This window comes from Pituophis catenifer, unplaced genomic scaffold, assembly GCF_029215685.1.
Source record: "Pituophis catenifer annectens isolate HBS135680 unplaced genomic scaffold, rPitCat1.0.hap2 SCAF_3, whole genome shotgun sequence".
Classification (NCBI taxonomy): Eukaryota; Metazoa; Chordata; class Lepidosauria; order Squamata; family Colubridae; genus Pituophis; species Pituophis catenifer.
In genome coordinates this window covers 102,418,138-102,440,643 of record NW_027256883.1, presented here as the reverse complement: position 1 = coordinate 102,440,643, position 22,506 = coordinate 102,418,138, and the positions used below count along the sequence as shown (strand labels likewise).

The 22,506-nt window shown below is 42.0% G+C and overlaps 1 protein-coding gene across 4 annotated transcripts in view; it reads left to right on the top strand.

Annotated features, from left to right (window-relative positions):
* Positions 1 to 22,506, top strand: part of ALOX5 (arachidonate 5-lipoxygenase) — a 200,435-nt gene that overhangs the window by 11,172 nt on the left and 166,757 nt on the right. For all 4 annotated transcript variants that reach the window (XM_070940865.1, XM_070940866.1, XM_070940863.1 and 1 more), the window contains exon 3: positions 4,354 to 4,435. In XM_070940865.1, the coding sequence (XP_070796966.1) occupies positions 4,354 to 4,435 (82 nt within the window). The remainder of the gene's footprint in view (positions 1 to 4,353; positions 4,436 to 22,506) is intronic.

The window sequence follows — 22,506 nt, the reverse complement described above, 5'->3', positions numbered from 1 at the left end:
AACAGATTAAAAACATTTTTATTAAAACAATGTTTCAAATTTGGAAGAGTAGAAACATAGTTTTGATCAAAGATACTTCCCTTTTAACTCCTCTAATATGTATCAATCAGGAAGATTATTGTGGTCTGGTGAAAATGAAATCTTTGAGATTATACATGTGCAGTTGGTCAGCCAATTGTGAATCCATCTCGTAGTGGTAGTGTCTATCCCACATTGTTCTATCTTATCAAGAAATAGGCTGTGATGTACTTTGTCAAATGCCTTACTAAAGTCTGAGTATTCTACATGCACAGCATGTCCTTGACCACAAATTTAGTCACCCTATTAAAAAAGGCAATAAGGTATGTATGGCATGATCTGCTTTTAACAAACCTATGTGGGCTTCTAGTAATCACCTTGTTCATTTCTAGATGCGCACAAATTCGCTGCTTGATTATTTTTCCCAGGATTTTCCCAGATATTGATGTCAAGCTGATTAGTCTGTAGTTTCCTGGATCCTCTTTTCTCCCTTTTCGAAAATCAGAACCATATTAGTTCTTTTCCACTCTTCTGGCAGTTCCAGAAGCTCTGCAAGGTTTTATTCAGTGGTTCTGAGATCATATCTGCCAGCTCCTTCAGAACCCTGAAATGTGAACCATTTGGTCCTGATAATTTGAACTTGTCCAAGGTGAATAGGTTTTCTCCTACCAACTCCTTGCCTACTGTGACTTTCATTTCTGCTCTATCTCCCTTGGTGCTGCTTTTGATAGATTAGGTTCCCCCCCCCCTTTTTGCTTAAAGACAGATGAAAAGAAGGAATTAAGCAGTTCTGCTTTTTCCCTGCTACCTGTCATCTTCTGTCATTTCCTTGACTTTTTTCTTCTTCATTATATATTGATATAAACTTTTTTTGGTTATTTTTGGTATTTGTTACAAATCTTAATTCATTCTGAGCCTTAGCCTTCGTGACTCTGTCCTTGCAGATTTGGATTAAATGCTGGTATTCTGTTCTAGATATATGTGCCCCACTTTCCATTTTTTATCCTTGTCCTTTTTGTCCCTCAGTCTGTCAGACAGCTCTTTACGCAACCATGCTGGTTTCGGGAACTTCTTCTTTTTCTTTCTCTGTGGTATAGCTCTTGTTCGGGCATTTATTATCTTGTTTTCCAGGGCTTGCCAAGCATCCTGAACTTTGCAAATTGGTAAAGTACAAAAACCCTCTAGTGAGAGTCCAATATCATGTTGAATAATTTATAATTTCTCCCCTTCTTGAATTTAGGAAAAATTATTAGTGGGAGGGGCAGATATGACGGGCGCAAGGGGCCATATCACGTTCCGGGGGTGCGCACATGCTGTTTACGAGTGATTGTACACTCCGGCCCCCAATGCGCGACTCGTGTCCGGGGTTGCACAGAGCCTCAGGCCCTGGATCCGCGGCTGATGTTATGTAATGCCAAGTCGGTTGTTAATAAAGCCCCCCTCATTTGTGATCTTATCTTGGAGGGGGGTGCGGACCTGGCAGGTATTACGGAGACCTGGTTGGGCCAGAAGGCGGGGTCCCCCTCATTGAAATGTGCCCACCAGGTTTCCGTGCATTTCATCAGCCAAGGGCTCAGGGGAGGGGGAGGGGAGTGGCAGCGATTATTAGGGAAAGTCTTTGTCCGAGGGGGACCACTGTTCCTCAGATAGCCGGATGTGAATCCCTTTTTGTAAAGTGGGGCCGTGGGTTACAGATGGGTTTGCTGACTACGTACCTGGCTCCCTGCCACGTGGCGGTGACCCTGCCCGAGCTGCTTGACGTTATTGCCAGGGTGGCGGTTGATACCCCCAGACTTATTGTCATGGGGGATTTCAACCTACCATCCGCAGGTGAGGCGTCAGAGGTGGCTCGGGAGTTCATGGCTTCCATGGTGGCCATGGACCTGACCCAGTTAGTTCAAGGCCCCACTCACATAGGGGGACACACTCTGGACTTGATTTTCATCTCTGGTCAGTGGTTGAATGATCTTGGTAGAGGGGACCTAGACATTAAACCCTTGTCATGGACAGATCATTCGCTCCTTCACTTGGACTTTCAGCCGCTTCCCCCCGCCGCAGGGAGACGGAACCAACCAGATGGTTCCGTCCCCGGTGCCTGATGGACCCCGAAAGGTTCCTGATGGAGCTTGGGCCGTTTCCTGAAACCCTGGCACATGACTCGACCGAAGACCTGGTGGCCGCCTGGGAGAGTGCGGCCACTGGAGCTTTGGACCGCGTCGTGCCTTTGCAGCCTCTGACCCAATGCCAATCTCAATTGGCTCCTTGGTTCTCTGAGGAGCTGAGAGAGATGAAGCGTCGGAAAAGGCGCCTAGAGAGCATCTGGAGGACTAGTCAATCTGATTCTGACCGGACACTGGTGAGGTCTTATATCAAGACCTACCTAGTGGCGATAAAATCTAACCATTTTTCTGCTCTTATCGCATCTGCAGAGAACCGCCCAGCTGCAGAGACCCACTCCCTTCTTCGGGGGGGGGGAGTGCGGGAAGATCCCTTGCAGGGTCAAGCTGAGGATTTTGTGCAATTCCTGCATGATAAAGTCGCTCGGATTCGGGAAGGCTTGGACTCCGACTGGATGAGTCCAGGGGAGGAGACGAGGGTAGGTCTTGAGAGTATTATCTGGGAGGAGTTTGATCCTGTGGCTCCCGAGGATGTGGACAGGGTACTGGGTAAGATTAGTGCCGCCACGTGTTTATTGGACCCGTGTCCCTCCTGGTACTGGCCTCCCGGGAGGTCACACGAGGCTGGCTCCAGGGGATTATAAGTGCTTCTTTGAGTGAGGGTGCCGTTCCCGCCGTCTTGAAAGAGGCGGTGGTGAGGCCCCTCCTCAAGAAGTCTTCCCTGGACCCAGCTGAATTAGCTAACTATCGTCTGGTCTCCAACCTTCGTTTTGTGGCGAAGGTTGTTGAGAGTGTGGTGGCACGACAGCTTCCCCGGCACCTGGATGAAGCTATCTATCTGGACCTGTACCAGTCGGGCTTCAGGCAGTGGTACAGCATAGAAACGGCATTGGTCGTGTTGGTGGATGATCTCTGGAGGGCTTGGGACAGGGGTTGCTCCTCTGTCCTGGTCCTGTTAGATCTCTCAGCGGCTTTTGATACCATTGACCATGGTATCATGCTGCAGCGATTGAGGGGGTTAGGAATAGGGGGCACCGTCCTGCGGTGATTCTCCTCCTTCCTCTTCGAAACTGCGAAACCCCATTCGCAGTTTGTGTTGGCAGGGGGGCAGAGATCGACCTCGAGGCGCCTCGCATGGGGAGTGCTGCAAGGGTCGGTTCTCTCGCCCCTTCTGTTTATGTGAAGCCACTGGATGAGATCATCTGTGGTTTTGGGGTGAGAGTCCATCAGTACTCTGATGACACTCAGCTGTACATCTCCACTCCAGATCACCCCAACGATGCCCTTGATGTGATGTCTCGCTGCCTGGAGGCCGTGCGGGTCTGGATGGGGAGAAATAGGCTCCGACTCAACCCTTCCAAGACCGAGTGGCTGTGGCTTCCGGCGTCCTGATATAGTCAGCTGGTGCCATCGCTGACTATTGGGGGTGAATCTCTGCCCCCCACAGAGAGGGCTCGCAATCTGGATGTCCTCCTGGATGCACGGCTGTCTTTAAAAGAGAATATGACGGCCGTGGCCAGGGGGGCTTTTTATCAGGTTTGCCTGATTCGCCAGTTGCAGCCCTTTCTGGACTAGGATGCCTTGTGCACGGTCACTCATGCCCTTGTCACCTCCCGGCTGGACTACTGTAATGCTCTCTACATGGGGCTCCCCTTGAAGAGCACTCGGAGGCTCCAACTGGTCCAGAATGTGGCCATATAAAAAAGTTAATGTTATTCTAGATTGCACAGGAACAAGACATTGACAAATACTGAGAGTTTGGAGGACACTTAGCAGTAATGCCCAATTATTATTATTTTAGATATGTCAAACTCAGATATTGGAAAGACTTGATGATATGCTTTAGTTGAAATTTTAATTAATGTAGAAAAAGATCCTGCAATGGTCCTGATCAGTATAGCATTACCTTCAGAAATTAGAATGCTTGAGAATTAGGATGGATAATGTTCTCTGCCTTGAGTTATTATTAAAAATAATAAAGGCAGGGTAGAAATAAATAACTAAATAATACTGAGGAATATTGAACAGACCATGGGGAGCTGAGAGTCATTGAAAGTGGCCCCTCTATCAATTTGACAGGGAGGAAAATTAATAATTTCCTAAAAGAATATAAACTGCCAGCAATCTTTTTTATTGTAAAGATTTTAAAATACATTAAATAAAAATAAAGCATTTGTATATTTCATATTTTTAAATTATCATTGCATTACTTCTGCAGCCAAGCTTTTTGATGATGAAAAAACTCAAATCCTTAAGCAATCCAGACGTAAGGAATTGGAAGAACGCCAGAAGTTGTATAGGTGAGTTCATAAAATCGGCAACTATTTCAGGGATTGAATACAATTCATAGTCTTGTGTGAGAGTCCAGGAATTTCCTCCACCATTAAATAAAAATAATAAAATCTTAAAAGAATCATCCGGTCCTGTGAAATTCCAACTTCTCCAAATGTCCTGTTTTGTTATAATTTTCAACATATGTCTACTTTGTTGGGTGGGATTAATTTTACTATTTAGCTTTGAATAATCTATTTTGCATACTTTTAAAATATGTTGAATTTTTTAGAACACATTGAGTTACATTCAATATTGATCCTATGGGCACATTGGAATTTTGAGTAAGAATCAAATATATAGCCATAGTCAGTGTCTTTGAGGAAATAATTCAGCCTAATTTTTATAACCCATTTATATCAGTGGTGGGATTCAGCCAGTTCGCACGGGTTTAGCAGAACCAGTAGCTAATTTTTTGTTGAGTTTGGTGAACCAGTTATGATGAATCTCTGTTTTCTGAAACACATCTGGTTTTCATTCAACTTCCAATGCAGGAGAGATGGGAAGTTAAAAACTGGGGTTGGAGGAGAAGCGAAAGGCACCCACCTTCCTGGGACTTGGGGAGGGGACGACAGGAGTAAACCTATGCAGCTGATTCAAAGGACCCAGACTCTGACTGAGGCAAAAGGAAAGGAAAACCTTTTCCCACGGGAAAAATAGAGGGAGCCAGGCGGGTGGTGGATAGGCAGAAGAGCAGGATTAAAAGGCAGACTGAAGCTGAGACAGATTTCAGAGGGAGGTCATGTGAAGAAGGCACGGAAACATACACACATACGGAAAGGGTGAGAAGAGAGCAATAGGATGAGACAGGATGGAGGATTCGAGCAGAAACTTCTGGAGAAGCAGAGGCAGCTCCCGGGCAAAAGTCCTTGTCAAAGACGCGAACAGCAGTGTCCCAACGCTATCTTATTTGGACTGGATGACACCAGCAAATCTGACGACATCACAAAGGTTCGTGACATCATCAACAACTTCCAGGCATCAACCATTGCTTCCGATGAAATCATCGATGTTTCCTGCGATGGCTCCGAGTTCAAGAACAGTGATGGCTCGGTGGCCCCACGCTTCTGCAGAGTCGTTTGCAAGAGCAAAAGCAGCAAACGCAAATCCATTTTCACAATAAACTCACTCGCCAAAAGCTGCACAAACCATAGGAATCTTTGTTCGTGGCCCAACCTGTCCATACTGCAAAGCGCCCGTGAGCTCCGCTTGGAGCTCAAAGGTACCAGTACCAAGGAGAGACTGACCTGTACATAGACTACCGTGCTGACTGTATCAAATGCAAGATCAGTGGCCCGTGTCCCAACAACTGCCCCCCCATCAATCCAAACTAGGCATGCATGCCCCAACTTCCTCCAGGTCCACCCCTACTGGCCTAAAATGCAAACTACTTAATGCAAGAAGCCTCGCAAACAAAATGCCCGAGTTCCTCCTACTTCTAAGTGCGACCCGATTAACCTTATTTTTGTCTGTGAGACATGGTTGAATGTATCCTTTCCAGACTCCATTATTACAGTAAGTGAATATCACGTTTTCTGGTCTGACCATGATAATCGTAGAGCGGGTGGTGTTGCTATCTTCTATAAAAAGTTCCTAGGTCTGAAAAAGATATATGTTACACAAGAGCTTGCTCTTCCTGAGACTATTGTCTGCGAACTGTCCCTAAAAACCACAGTTCGTTTCTTACTATGTTTTAGAGCCCCCAATTACGACCTTGGTCATACAAACAAGCTAACTGCACTACTAACGTGGGTAGCTTCCTGCCCCCTTATCTTTCTTGGTGATCTCAATTTGTCGCTTATTAATTGGACCGTAAACGAATGTACAACTGAACCTCTACATGCAACCCTGTACAATGTTGTTATGACTCTGGGGCTGGAACAGTTGGTAACAAACAACACTAGGCTCAACAATTGCTTAAATCTCATTTTCTGCAATAGCTAAAACTCAATTTAATGGCCTACAAGTTAAAGAACCTTTTTCCAACAGTGATCACAGCATGATTGATTTTGTCTCAATTTGTGTCCTTGCAAAGAGGGTCATAATGATGGGACTCCAAATTATAACTTTAAAAAAGCCAACTATGATCTTATAGCTGCCGACCTTGATCTCTTGATTGGCACCTTCTGTTCACAGGTTGCATAACTGCAGAAGACCATTATAACACCTTATTTCTTGAAGTCAATCAAGTCATTAATCTATACATACCTAAAATAGCCCCCAAAGCCAAGAAAAAAACAAATTACCCATAACAATAAGAAAGTTACAATCCAAGAAAAAATCTCTTAGGCGAGAAAAGAAAACTGGCTATGTAGCCAACTTTAAAAACTGCTACAAAGCCTTATGCCGCCAGATAAAGACTGAATGTACCAATCACCATTGCAAACAGGAGGAAGAGCTGCTAAACTCAAACTTCTCCCGAGCCGTTTATAATTTCGTAAATGCCAGATTTAAAGCCTCGAAAACTATTCCACCCCTAAAAGGCCTAACGGGGAAGACTGTAACGATGAAGCAGCTAAGGCCAACTTCTTCAATACGTTCTTCAGTTCAGTCTTTGTCAACAGCAATGGCTGCTGCCTCCCATTTCCTAGTTGTACCATAACAAATTGTAACTATTTAGTACATATTGATTTTACAGTAGATAACATTGAAATGGCACTACGTAACCTAAAGCCATCTCTATCTACTGGTCGTGATGGATTATGTGCCTACTTTTTGAAAAAGCTTGCCAGTGCCCTAGCTGAACCTCTACGCACAATCTATGAGGTATCCTTCAGAACCAGCTCATTGCCTGATCTATGGTCATTAGCCATGGTTATACCTATCTTTAAAAAGGGAGACCCTAGTCTAGTAGAAAATTGCAGACCAATCTCACTGTATGGTGTCAACTGTAAAGTTATGGTATCAATTATAAACCAATCCATCACCCTCCACTTAGACACAAACAACCTGCTATCTAACAAGCAGTTTGGTTTTAGAAAAAATGTGTCCTGTAATCTGCAACTCCTACACTGTAGAAACATCTGGACCACACATCTTGACCAAGCTAAAGCAATAGGTGCAATTTACATAGATTACTGTAAAGACTTTGACTCAGTGGTGCACGACCAACTACTGTTGAAATTAAGTTCTTACGGCATCTCCAGATTCCTGCACAAGTGGATAGCCACGTTCCTGTCCAACAGGCAACAAATAGTCAAAATAGGGTGGGCCCAATGAAATCTGGCACCTGTTAACAGCGGTGTCCCCCAAGACAGCGTTTTTGGTCCCACACACTCTCTGCTTTACATCAATGACCTATGTCAGTGTTGGCGAACCTTTTCGGCACCGAGTGCTGAAATGGGAGCGCTCATGCGCGTGCAGGGAGAAGCCCCAGAAGCCGGAAGAGCAGCTCCCTGGTGCACATGCATGGGAGCACCAGAAACCAGAAGAGCAGCTCCCTGGTGCATATGTGTGTGCCGGGAAACTGACCTTCCATTTTCCGGCAAGTGTATGCATGCCGGTTACATGGTCGCCCAGTTTCTGGCACGCATGCGCACATGAAGTCCAGCTGGCCAGTGTGCATGTGTGCGCTGGAACCCGGAAGAGCAACTGGTGATGGCTGGCGTGCCTGGAGAGATGGCTCTGTGTGCCACTTCCGTCACGCATGCCATAGGTTTGCCATCACCGACCTATGTGATTATATTAAAAGCAGCTGTGTTTTCTTCGCTCATGACATAAAATTATTTAACACCACTGACAATGCTGCTGCCCTTCTGACTACTATGTGTCAGAATGGTTGTGCATTTGGCAATTCCAAATCTCAACTAATAAATGCTTTGTCCTGCACATTGGCATAAAAAAATCAGAACAACAGATTCAAGTTGGGCGGAAACGATCTCGTAGAAGACTCTCATTCTGTCAAGAACCTAGGAGTACTCATCTCAAACGATCTAAGCCCCAGAGTTCAGTGTAACAGCATTGCCAAAAAGGCATTAAGAATTGTTAACCTAATCTTGCGAAGCTTCTTATCCAGTAACATTGTACTGTTAACTGTATTGACATACAATTGGTTTGCCAGACCAATTCTTGAATACAGCTCATTCACCTGGAATCCACACTGTATATTGGACATTAAGGCGATTGAGCAGGTCCAGAGGTGTTTCACGAGAAGAGTACTCCACTCCTCTACTCACAATAGAATCCCATATGCCACCAGACTTGAAATTCTGGGCTTGGACAATCTGGAACTGTGCCATCTGCGATCTGATCTAAGCATAGTATGCAACAATCTGCTACAATATCTTACCAGTCAATGACTTCTTCAGCTTCAACCACACCGGCAAACAATTGATACAAACTCAAGGTAAACCACTCCAAACTCGATTGCAGAAAATACAACTTTAGCAGCAGAGTACTGGAATGCTGGAATGCCTGACACCTGGAATGCTCTACCTGGCTCCGTTGTTACAACCTCAAACCCTCACATCTTCAACCTCAAACTGTCTACCGTGGACTTCACCCCAGGGGTGAAATCTAAAATTTTTTGCTACCGGTTCTGTGGGCGTGGCTTAATTAGTGGGTGAGGCTTGGTGGTAAGGTGACTGGGAGGGCGTGGCTTGTTGGTCAGGTGGGCATGGCCAAGTCAATGTCACTTCTTTGCCCTTTTTTAACCTACAAAACACAACACAACTGACTCACCCACAATGTAAAAGCAGCTGTGCTAGACCCAAAATGGCCCCTGCAACAAGCAGGAACCTCACACAGCCACAGAAAGCCCAAAAAACCAACTTTCACACTTTACACACACAAAATTCCACATACAGCTTTGTGAGATTTTGTGTGTTTTTGTAGTTAGAGTGAAACACTACAGAAACACACTAAATCTCAGAAAGCTGCACAAATATTATTTTATTTTAATTTATTTTTATTTTTATATAAAAGCAGCTAAATTTAAAACTTCCTAAACTTTAAATGGCTAGGTCTAAAAAAAGAACAACCAAAAAAAACCCCAATTAACTATTTTTTTAAAGCTCCCAAAGGGGAAAAAAACTTACCAAATAGAACAGGGGTCTCCAACCTTGGCAATTCTAAGACTTGTAGACTTCAGCTCCCAGAATTCCTCAGCCAGCTTTGCTTTGCTGGCTGAGCAATTTTGGGAGTTGAAGTCCACAACTCCCTGCCTGCTTGATTGCAGGCAGGGAGATTCAGTTGCTTGCTGATGCAATGGATTGCAGGGATTAAAGCAAGGCGTTGCGACCATCAGCTAAGGTAAACAAGCTGAGGGCGGGAGGGGGAGGGATTTTTGCTACCGATTAGCAGGCAACTCAGCTGGGATTGTCAGAGCTTGGATCGTCAGAGCCATTTAAAAGAAAAAAAGTTTTTTTCCTTTAAGTGGCTCTGGAGATCCAAGCTGAGTTGTTTGATTTAAAAGAAAAAAAAGGCTCTGATGATCGCGCAGCTCAGCTGGCCATGGGGGGGCGGGGGCAGGGATTTTTGCTACCGGTTCTCCGAACTGCCCGCCGCCATCACTACCTACTCGCTTGAGCTGGTCTGAACCGGGAGCATTTCACCCCTGCCTCACCCCTTTCCTAAGAGGTCCATAGAGGGGGCATGCATAAGCACACCAGCATGCCTGTTGTCCCTGTTCTACTGTCCCCATTTATCTGTACTTACTTCCTTTGTTTATATTTATAAATATACCTGTACCTACTATCTTGTACATGTTTGACAAATAAATGTATGTATGTATGTATGTATATCCCGGAGGCAGCCATGTGAACTTTGAGGCTACCTCCCATGACTCTCTTGGCCTTGCTCACTCTCAGCCTCAAACTCTGCAAGGCTCAAATCCATCAGCATGCTCAGAAGTACAAATCTTCGTTGAGAGATGTTACAATGGAAGTGGGTGGAGTTAGAATTTCGTGCTTGAGGTGCATAGAGAAAAGCGCTTGGTTATTACAACTTGAACTTAGAGGAGAAATGCATCAGACAAAAGTTTCTGGAAGGCGGTTTGTAACCTGAGTCGTGCATGTAGATATGCTGCTGCGTTAAAGTGCCAGTAGATACCTGCCTTCCCTCCAGTGGGCCTGGGCAGCTGCTGGAGAGAGACGGGCCTGTTTCAGTGCCTGGCACCCAGATGCCCTCAGTTCTGCCAAACATTTTTTTGCTAACCTGATTTCCAGCTCCATCGCGTTTCTCCGTTGTGTTTCTTGCCATTGTTTGCAGGGAAACAAAAGTTTGTGGGACTTTAAAAAAAGGTCAATCAATTCCAACTTCTTGCAAAAAAAAAATCTCACAAAGTTAGAATTGATTGAACTATTTTTTTTTTTAGTTCCACAAACATTTGTTTCCCTGCACATGATGGGGAGAAATGTGGTGGAGAAATGCAACGGAGCTGGAAATCAGGTTAGCAAAAAAATGTTTGGCAGAACTGAGGGCATCTGAAATGCTTAGGGGAAGCGAGGGCATCTGGGCAGGAGTGGGTGGGGCAAGTGGCGCGGTGCTGCAATGGAGAAATGGGAAACGGAGCAGCCGCGCAAGGGAAGGAGGAGGCCATTTTCCCTCTTTCTTCTCCCTGCTCCTCCTCCTTCCCTCATGCCGCCAGTTCCTTTTCCTGTTTCTCCATGCAGCACAGAGCCCAGGATCCACTTTGATAATGAGTGGGGGGTAATTTAACAGCCAGTTTGCCCAGGGTCGGTTGGCCGTCGTGGGAGGCTTGTCCCGCATGTGTGGCGGAGCTGGAGGACCGGGATGGGCCAAGCCTCCCACAATGGACCACCTGATCCTGGGCGAACTGGTTGTTAAATTATTTGAATCCCATCACTGATTATATAGCTGCCTATCAATGAGAATTCTGAGCAGTGAACCAGTTAAAAGTTACAACATATAGTAATACACAACCCATTAAAAGAACAAAGTTGACGTCACTGTAATATTCTTTTATCAGCATGTCTCACACATACATAGTATCAGATCCTAAGGGTATTCAGATGTTGCTTTCTGTAAGGGTTGCCTCTCCCTCTGACTTAAGAAAGTGAAAACTCTTGAAACGGAGTATTTCAAAAGGAACTCTTTATTAAGCAGAAGTGACAGCAATGGATTCAAAGCAACGTCTGAATACCCTTAGGCAAGATAAGTAGGATTAAAGCAATAGAGACCCCTCCCTTTAGCCAGAATGCAGATTTTAGCCAATACACAAGGGTGAAAATGTTTTCTTTACCAACTACCCTGAAAACTGGATAAGCATGCATTCCCATTGTATCCTCTGTTATCCTTTAAAGTGAAACAGCCCACATGGCCGTCATAAACATTCCCCAAAGATAAGGAGATCTCAGAGTGCTTTGGCGCCAGGATATAGGTTGTAAAATATCTGTTGACACAGGCAATGCTAATAAATCGAATCCAAGCCCCCCCCCTTCTCCCAACTGAATAGCAGTATCACTTATAGGGATATGACATGCTGCCTTCCTTAGAAGAAGAAAGGGTCCACCTGTGAAAAGATATAAACAAAAATTCCATGATAGTATATTAACAAGATTTGTTAGGGTATTGGGAGTGAAATTTTCTCAGTAAAATAGGAGCCCTAACATGGTGTTAGCGACCCATTCGTTTTGGGATGAGGGTAAATGTTTCCAAGCAACTAATTATTGGATTTTCCCTCTCTGGATCCTAGAGTCAAGGATTTCTTTGATTTCAAAGTGTTGTTCACCTTTAATCATGATGGGAACAGGTGGTGTAGATGCAGGTGGTCTGAGGGATGAGATTACCTCTCGTTTGAGTAAACTAATGTGAAATACTGGGTGGGCTTGCCTGAGTGTCTTTGGAAGGAGTAGTTCAACAGTTACTGGATTGATGACCCTAGTGATAGGGAAAGGTCCAATGAAATTTGGCTGTAGTTTCTTTGATGGCTGTAATGATTTCAGGAATTTTGTAGATAAGTATACCCTATCTCCAACATGGAAAGGTTCCATCCTTTTCTTGTCAGCTTGAATTTTAAAAGCCTCTCTAGCTTCCTTTAAGGCTAAGCTAACTACTGGCCATGTGTTTTGCAAAGTATTCATCCACTCCTTAAGTGAGGGGATGGTGGGTTCTTCTGTGGGTAGTTCAGGCATGGGGCTGAAATCCTGGCCTGTTGCTACCCTAAAAGGGGTAAAACCAGTACTCGTGTGTACAGAGTTATTAAATGCAGCTTCAGCAAAAGGTCAAAGTTCGGTCCAGTTATCCTGTTGAAAATTAATAAAACATCTTAAATATTGTTCTAGCATCAAGTTCATCCTCTCATAATTTCCGTTAGTACATGTGTAATGAGATGAGCTCAACCCCTGGGCAGTGCCAAGTAAGCTCAAAAATGCCCTCCAAAATTTGGAGGTGAATTGAACCCCTCTGTTGAAGATGATCCTTTGTGGAGCTCCATGAAGCCGATAAATGTGTATTAGGAATAATTTGGCTAAACTTTTAGCAGTTGGGATCTTTTGGCAAAGTATAAAATGTGCCTATTTTGAAAACAGGTTCGTCACAACCCAAATGACAGTAATTCCCGCAGTATCTGGCAGTTCTACAATAAAATCCATAGCAATCTCTCTCCATGGCACTGAAGGTTCGGCTACTTTCTGTAAGAGTCCTGGGGTTTTCCCCTGACATCTTTTTGCTGCTGCACAAATGGGGCAGCTAGCTACATAGCTTTCTATGTCCTTTTTTAGTGATGGTTACCAAAATTGTCTTTTAATTAGGTGTAAAGTTTTCACAAAACCAAAATGTCCAGCTAATTTGGAGTCGTGGCACCTTACCATTAAGCATAGTCTTTGGCTGACTGAAACATACAACTTCCCTCCCACCCAAGCTAAGTCCTCTTTCATCAGACAGCTGGATTTGTGGTTCAAAAACCATTCATCAGTGACCAATGCTTGTTTAAAAGTTTGGGTGGTGTCACTGTCTGTCAATGTCTCTTGTTTTGCCTGGGATCTAGTGATTACTTTAGCAGCCAATTGATTGTTTTGTACTATGGGTTTGATTACATCTGATTTCACACTATTGTATTGCGGCTTTCTGGATAGTGCATCTGTCAGAAAGTTTTTTCCCCCGGGAGGTATTTGAGAGTAAAATCAAACCATTTAAAGTACTGAGCCCATCCTACTTGTTTCGAGGAGAGTTCCTTAGGGCATGGTGGTTCCCAATGAAGTACAGCCTGCACTTTTTGAGGGTCCATTTCTACACCCTGGTGTGAAATGTGGTACCCCAAATAGTCAATTTTTTCTTGGTGGAATCCACATTTAGAAAGTTTAACATAAAGTTTTGGAGAGCGGAGTTTGTTTAAGACAGCCCTGGCTAATTTTACATGGTCTTTCTTAAGGGGAGGGTAAGCAGTTTAATTGGTTAAATTGACTATATGGGGTACCGCTTTCGCTCAGTTGAGCCTCCAGTCATCAAAGAATATCCCCAGACCTTTTATGTCTTCTGTAAGGGAACTGTCAGCATCCTTCATATGTTTCTCTTGGGCTACTAGGGCCATGTCATCCACTTAAGTGAATTTCCATCTTTTGGTAACTGGCATGTCAATATGTATAGGACAGATTGAACAATGTGGAAGCCAGCACAGAGCTCTGTGGTAAGCCATTATTTAATTTTCTCACTTTGCTTTCCCCCACTTCATTATTATTATTTGAAAAGTGCTGTCGCTCAGTATATTATTAAGGTGGATAGTCTTTTGATATGGGATGATCAGTTATAGTTTGTATAATATACCTTCCTTCTAGGCTGTGTTGTTGGCTACAGTCAGTTTTATAAAAACTGTTGTGGTTTTAAGTCCTCATCGGAATCCTGCTTCAGTGTGACTTGTTAGGCTCAGCATCAGTCTTTTCAGTTTTGGTTTTGTCAAAATCCTACTTGTTCCAGAGGAAGATGTTCTTCAATTCTAGAGCCGATCCTGTTTAGGCATAATCGTTCTAAGAGTTTATAGCAGGCACTTAAAACGGCTATTGGACAGTAGCTTTCTCTCCTGTCTTGGTTTGCTTGGTTTTAAAATTGGTATCACTGGTTTATGGTCTGGATAATCTGTTTCCTCCAGAACCCTTTGAAGTTGCAAGTCTAGTATCTTTTTAACCACCTTCCCAAAAATGTCATTCTCTTCTACAGTGAGGCATTCACTTCTGCTTGGATCCAGATATATGTTACCTGAAAAGCCTTAGCTGGCCAGAGGGGAAATGGATCTAATATACAGGTAGCAGAACTCAGTACCCCAAGGATCCTTGAGAGTTACTGGCTCAAATTCAGCCCAAATAATGTAAAAGAATGTGTGGATGACCTTGAGAAAGAAAGGAGAAACAATGTCTGGGAAACAATCAGACATGAGAGCGAAGAGCCCCCAGTGGTTTAACTATCAGAAAAAGAAACTTAAGAAAGACTCACTCTAATGGATTAAGCAATTAAAAATGGCAGTGAAAAATTTGTACTTTCAAATGTGCAAGATTCTGTTAATGTAACCTTGCAATAAAATAGAATTAGTTCATCTAGTCCTGTTTCCTATCTGGTTCCCTGAGATGACTGACAGATACCTGGACTAGACTGGGCTCAATCATAGGTTCAGCACAGCTAGAATCTAACTCCCAGTGGATACAAGCAATTTCATCTGATAAATGCTTAGGATAATTCTTTAACAGATCTCAAAGTTCCCATGAGCCTTTCTTACCAGTAAGTATTAAGACTTTCTCCCTGCCATGGTAGCAACTAGTAAAAACTTGAAGACTAATGGATAACAAAGTACTGTAGTAGGCACATATAAGTGCCTTGTTACCAGTCAGATAGGTGATTGAGAAACTTTGAGAAAACATCAACATTTTATGGGCAAACTTTGAAAAGGAATTTTAAAATGCTGGAAATATTGTGCTGTATATTGGAAGAAAGTGAAAGAAATTATCTGAGAAAAATTGGAATGGCTTTCAGCTGCCAGAATGGATGTAATGAAATTATACGCGATGATACCATCTACTGGTGAAAGAAAGAAAATACACTATATTTTTACAAAGCTGAGAAAGTCCTTGGGAATAATCAGGAATACAGAGTGGAGGTAAACAACATCTGGAAGACTGTTTTTTGCTGCATACTGTTTGATACGTTCTTTTCAAAATTAAGGAGGGAAAATTTCTGAGATTTCTGAGGATTACTAAATAGAGTGGTTCACAAACACTTGGAACTATCACTGAAATGAAAGAATTGGTAATGTGGCTGATGAAGACAAGGGAAAAACTAGAAGGAGTAAATTAACTGGTAGATGACTATAAAGAACTACAAATATTGGGCACCTTGAGGAACGATTCTGGGACCAAGTTTGGGACTTTGATAGATTTGTGTGTAATTTTTGGAAATGTTAAAGACAAAATGCTTCAACAGGAAAATACAAACAATGCAAGAAGAAATATCATTGATGCTTCAAAGCTTCTATGAAACTGTAACAAAGAACCACAGGAAGATAAAGGGTCTGATGCATGTAGTAGACATAAAACTAGAAAACGTGCAGCAAACGACAATGAAAAATGAACAGGAAACCCAGGAAATAGAGGAGAGAATAGAAAAAGCAGAGGAAAGGAAAGAGAAGATAAAACAACAAACGAACCCAAAAGATAAGGAGAAGGAAGAGGTAATCGGAAGGGAGGAAATAGATCAAGCTCACAATACATTTAGAGATTTAAAAATAGAGTTGGATAAGCAGAAAGACATCTCTGAGGATAGGAACACTGCAGAGAAGGGTTTCAGAGGTGAACCAGTTTGGACCGGTTCAGGCGAACCAGTTGTTAAGATTTTGCACAGTTCGGAGAACTGGCTAATTGCACCACTGGCTGGCCCTGCCCACACCACCCTATCTCGCCTTGCCCACCTTGCCTGGTGGCTAGAGTCATGCCTGGGCCCAGCTACTCTCTGGCTCCTTCACTCGTTTGCCCAGAACATGTGGCCCAGCTGATTTCTGTGCCTCACCTGCTCTGCTCACCATGGCTGCCCTCGAAGGTTTGGCCTACTTGGCCGAAGGGCCACCTCAGGGTTGACATGGTGAGGCTCTGGCGCTTTTTGAGCCTGGCTCTTGCCATCCTTCCACCCGCATGCCACCCACTCGCCCTTCACCTCAGGTTAGGGGACGTGCCAGTCCCTGGCTCTGGCCTTTCCCAGGGCCTCTGCCCGCATGCCGCCCACTCGCCCTTCACCTAGGGTCAGGGGACGTACCAGTCCCTGGCTCTGGCCTTGAGGTAGAGGTAGAGGGAACACCTAGACCAAATAAGAACAACACATGGAGAAATAAAACATCAAAAGGAGCAGCATAGAAAGCGTGCCAAAAAATCAATAACAATTGACACACTAAAACAAAAAAGAGACGATGGGTGAAACAGAATATCCACTAATATAAGATTTGTGCCATTTGGATTTAGAATAGAGGCAGGAATTAGAAAGAGTGGAAATATTACTATGTATATTCTAATATAATGTTTTAAAATTAGTAGGCAGAGAAAAAGATCAGAAAATGAAAGATGATTGTATTATATACATTTAAATAATACTACTAAAGTTACCATGGCTATTAGTATTGAGCAATAAAATAGCGAATAACTAAACGAGGGATTATATACATGGAGTAAATACATTAACGTTGATTGTAATATATATATATGGTTATGACAAGGATGCAAGTATGCTAATATAATTTAAAAATTTACAAGAATTGAAGTATTAAAAGAGATAAGAGGAAAGATGGAAATAGAAGACTTATTAATATAAGATCTGTATTATTAAGATATGAAACAGAGGCAGAAACTGGAATGGGGGGAAATAGCACAATATTACTATGAATATTTTTATGTAATATGTTAAAATTAGTATACAGATGAAAGGATTAGAAATTGAAAGATGATTGTTATGTACAATGCTATCATAATGATGTGAGCATGATTAATGTAAGTATCAAAATTGTCAATCTTATTATTATTATTTGGTATCAAAATAAACCCAGAAGCCACACTGTTCATTTATTTAATACCTATATATATTTAAAAATAAAAAAAAAGATAAGAAAACTGTACCCTTAACCCAACCACGAAATCCGGTGTTAGGAAATGGTTATTTGTCTAACTAGTTGGTCAGGCAATATATAAACCAACAATGTATGTTTGCAGTCAGAAAGGTATTATATTGCTTTAAGACTGTATTGCATCATCCTGTATCCTGATTGGCTAAGCTCTGTAGCCAATGTACTTAAGGGAGTCAGGATCATGGCTTGCATTATTTGCTGTAACTCTACCTGCTTATTTGCTGTAACTCTACCTGATCTCTCTGCATGATCACTGTTTGATCATAGCTACATGTTGCTTTCTACTATTTATTGAATGTTTTGATATTGAACTTGTTCCTGTTTTGAAACTCAAGAAGAACTGTTTTATTGTGTATGACTACAACTGGTGAGAAGACTTTGTACTTGAAATATCCCTGGATTGATCTTTTAACTCTCGTCTTATCTGTGTATGACCTGGATTGTTTTTGGACTTTGCTTTACTTTTGTCTAAAAGTAAAAGACTATACAAACACAGTGTGTTTGTATGTTAACTGTGATTGTTCACAACCATTCCCAGTTGCTTTTCATGCGTTTACTCAAAGGGTACTCTGCTCAATAACCCACAACATCGGTTATGAGTAAGGTGACCAGACGTCCCGCTTTTGGCGGGACAGTCCCGCTTTTGAGCAATTTGTCCCGCGTCCCGCGGCGTTTTAAAAAAGTCCCGATTTTTCATTCTGCCTCCTGAATCCCCGCTGATGGCTAGAGGGAAAAAAAAACTCTTTAAACTCTTGCCGCGGGGCTTCAAAGGGCCGACCTACAGCTGATCAGTGTTAAAAAAAAAAAATGAATAGACCTATGCCTGCAAAAATAGAGAAAACAGCCCCTGTTAACAGCTTCCGCTAGGTTAATTAGCTGCAAAAAGCTGCAAAAAGTTCCTGGAGCAGATTTCCCCCCCCCCAGCTATACTGAAACAAAGGCGAAAGCGAAACTAAACCTGCAACGTGATAAAATGAGGCAGAGAGAGATTTCTTTCTTTTTCTTTTTCTTTTTCCTCACCAAAAAAGGTAGGTACAAAACTGCAACCAATGGGAAATTTTGGGCAAAAGAGCAGAGTTCAAGATTTTAAAACACAAAAGAAAAAAAGCTCTATTTAACTAGGGAATTGTAATAATTGAGATACTATTAATAATTGTATATTGTGTTGAAAGCAGAAATGGTTAAGTTGTGGTTTGGAGGAATATATGGGGGAAATTATTTGGTTTATTATTATTGGTAAATATAATTAATTGATTTGTAAGAAATTGGATTGCATGGAAATAATTGGGATATTCATGTTCATATTGATTAATATACAAAAAAATATAGTTATATAACTAATTGATTTATATTAAAATGTTGAATTTGTATTAAACAACTGTATTACATAATTACATAATTAACCAATGTGAGGATGGATATAAAAATAGATGACAATGGGAAGGGGTATAATATAGAATAGAAGGGAAAAATTGAATTTGATTAAGATTAGAGATGAGGATGAAGGGTAATATTGTTTTTTTAAAAAAATAGATGAGGAATAAATATGGCAAAAAGGAAATATAGAAATTGTAAATTTAATTGAAATGACTAAACGCTGTTTAAATTTGTGAACCAGCCAAATATTCTGTTCAAAGAAAATACATTGCATGTTTGTATGTGTGTTTCTAAATTCTAATTATTGCTATTTATTCATATTTGTTCTCTTTTATTCTTTAAAGTTTAACAATTCATTCTTAATCTTAATATCTTTATATTTGCTTGGGGTTGGCTTTCTTCCCTTTCATCTTTTTTATTGTACAGCAATCTTTCTCCTCAAACCTACCACCACTCTCTTTTCTTTCCTTCTTACTTTCTCTTCCCCCCACCCTCTTTTTCTCCTCCCTACTTCCTCTTCCTTTCTCCTTCTCCTCCTCTCTTCCTCCCTCTCTTACCCTCACTCCTACTCTAATTTCCATTCCTTCATCCCTCTCTATTGCTGTATCCTTTAATGCATATGGACTACTCAGAGGGCTGAAAAAGTTATTTTTGACTGGTCCTCACACTTTTGACCAGTCCTCGAACTTATGACTGTCCTCACATTTTACATTTTTGCCCTATCTTGTCATCATGGTGAAGAGAAGCAGTTGTGAAATGAGTGACATGGTTGTTAAGAATGCTGCACGGGCATAAATGTGAGGATGGTCATAAGTGTGAGGACCAGTCAAAAGTGCGAAGACCTGTCAGAAATGACTTTTTTCAGCCCTCTGGTTAGTCCTTTTGTGCATATGGACTACTCAGAGGGCTGAAAAAGTTATTTTTGACTGGTCCTCACACTTTTGACCAGTCCTCGAACTTACGACTGTCCTCACATTTTACATTTTTGCCCTATCTTATCATCATGGTGAAGAGAAGCAGTTGTGAAATGAGTGACATGGTTGTTAAGAATGCTGCATGGGCATAAATATGAGGATGGTCATAAGTGTGAGGACCAGTCAAAAGTGCGAGGACCTGTCAGAAATGACTTTTTTCAGCCCTCTGGTTAGTCCTTTTGTGCATATGGACTACTCAGAGGGCTGAAAAAGTTATTTTTGACTGGTCCTCACACTTTTGACCAGTCCTCGAACTTACGACTGTCCTCACATTTTACATTTTTGCCCTATCTTATCATCATGGTGAAGAGAAGCAGTTGTGAAATGAGTGACATGGTTGTTAAGAATGCTGCATGGGCATAAATATGAGGATGGTCATAAGTGTGAGGACCAGTCAAAAGTGCGAGGACCTGTCAGAAATGACTTTTTTCAGACCTCTGGTTAGTCCTTTTGTGCATATGGACTACTCAGAGGGCTGAAAAAGTTATTTTTGACTGGTCCTCACACTTTTGACCAGTCCTCGAACTTACGACTGTCCTCACATTTTACGTTTTTGCCCTATCTTGTCACCATGGTGAAGAGAAGCAGTTGTGAAATGAGTGACATGGTTGTTAAGAATACTGCACGGGCATAAATGTGAGGATGGTCATAAGTGTGAGGACCAGTCAAAAGTGTGAGGACCTGTCAGAAATGACTTTTCAGCCCTCTGAGTAGTCCCTATACACATAGCCATGGCCACCCGGTCACATGACCAGCTAGCCATGCCCACCCAGTCACATGGCCTCCAAGCCACGCCCACACAACAAGTCACGCCCACAATGGTGTCCTTCTTACCAATGTTAAAATCTGTTCACCTTACCCTATACGCATAGCCATGGCCACCCGGTCACATGACCAGCTAGCCACGCCCACCCGGTCACATGACCAGCTAGCCACGCCCACCCAGTCACATGACCAGCTACCCACGCCCACAAAATAAGCCACGCCCACAATGTCCCTCTTTACCAATGTTAAAATCTGGTCACCTTAGTTATGAGCCAAGAATATCCTTAACATCCAGCATTCAGGGAAGTTGCAGTGTAACAAGGAGACTGATACACAAGCTTCATTTTCCCTAACATTGTAGAGAATAAGTAAGATGACCTTGATGGAGACAGGTTGGCTCCATTACTAAAGTGATGAGGGGAAAAAGTCTAAAAATCTGGCAGAAGCAACTCAAAAAGATACTTCCCTAATTAAAAGCTGAGGTCACGCAGTGGTTAGAGTGCAGTACTGCAGGCTACTTCAGCTGATTGCTAGCTGCAGTTCTGCAGTTCAAATCTCACTGGCTCAAGGTTGACTCAGCCTTCCATCCTTCCTAGGTGGGTAAAATGAGGACCCAGATTGTTGGGGGCAATATGCTGACTCTGTAAACCACTTAGAGAGAGCTGTAAAAGCACTATTAAGTGGTATGTAAGTCTACATGCTATTGCTAACATGAGTATAAGAAGTGGTGGAGGTATATAATGTTCAGACTTGCAAGATTTTGTTATTGTACATACTTTTAGTAAAAGGCTTCCTCATTGTATAAATGTTTGTTTCCAAGATTAAAAATATAGAATCAAAAAAGAAAATTACAATATAAAAACAAAGAAAAAAGTATAAAAAACAAATTATCAAGCATATACATAAAATGTCCCCTCTGATTGAACACTGATAAATATATTTCAGCAACAAGAATTATTCCTTCTCCCCCCCTACTTGCAAAACAGCCAATCTATAAACTTCTGCAGCTATATTTGCAAAACTGTTATATAACATTAAAAACAACCACAATTGTAGAAATCTATTATCAATCAACTAATTCGGCCTACCATCTATCTACCATTAAAAAAACCCAGATAACTGGCAGTCACAATCACAAAGCTAAACCTCAAAGCCCTCTGTTAATTATTGTTGTATTTAACTCACAAAAAGTCCACAAGTAGCTTGTATTCTCTCATAAACCATTATTTATACCATTATTTCTGATCTATCCAAGATCAAATACCACTGATTGATTCTTGATAATAAAAAAAGCTCCAGGTTTATCATCTCTGCTTTTCTTTAAAATCATGAGTGGAATCCTTCCAAACTGCTGTTTCTCCTGAAATGAAGGTCTTCATTGAGAATATCTCCATAATACTTGTTGTTCAAGAAATCTTTCCACAAATTGGAATGCAAGGTATCTTGATAGCCATCATTTTATTGCGTATGAAATTTCCATTCTGCAAACTCTTATCAACTTTTCTGAAGAAATCAAGTTCGTTAATGTCCCCTTCAGCCTCCTCTAACAAATCTCCAGTTTTCAAACAGCTCCTCTTTCAAATCTGTTAACGGCAGATTAACTTTCAGTCTATCCAATTGCATAGCTGATTTAGATACTATTGCCTGTGTCTGCATGTTTTCTTTAGATTGATTTGCGATTAATTGTTTTCCTTTTCCATGAGAGTTTTTAGCTTATCTTCTTTGTTCCTCTTTTGTTGTAGAGTATCCATTTTCTTTGTACTCAAAAGGGAAGTGTTTACACTTTGCTGTGAAAACTAGACTACAAGAACAAAGCAACAATAAAACACTTTGAACAGTCTATACTATGTATCTTTTTTTAAAAAAAACAAAC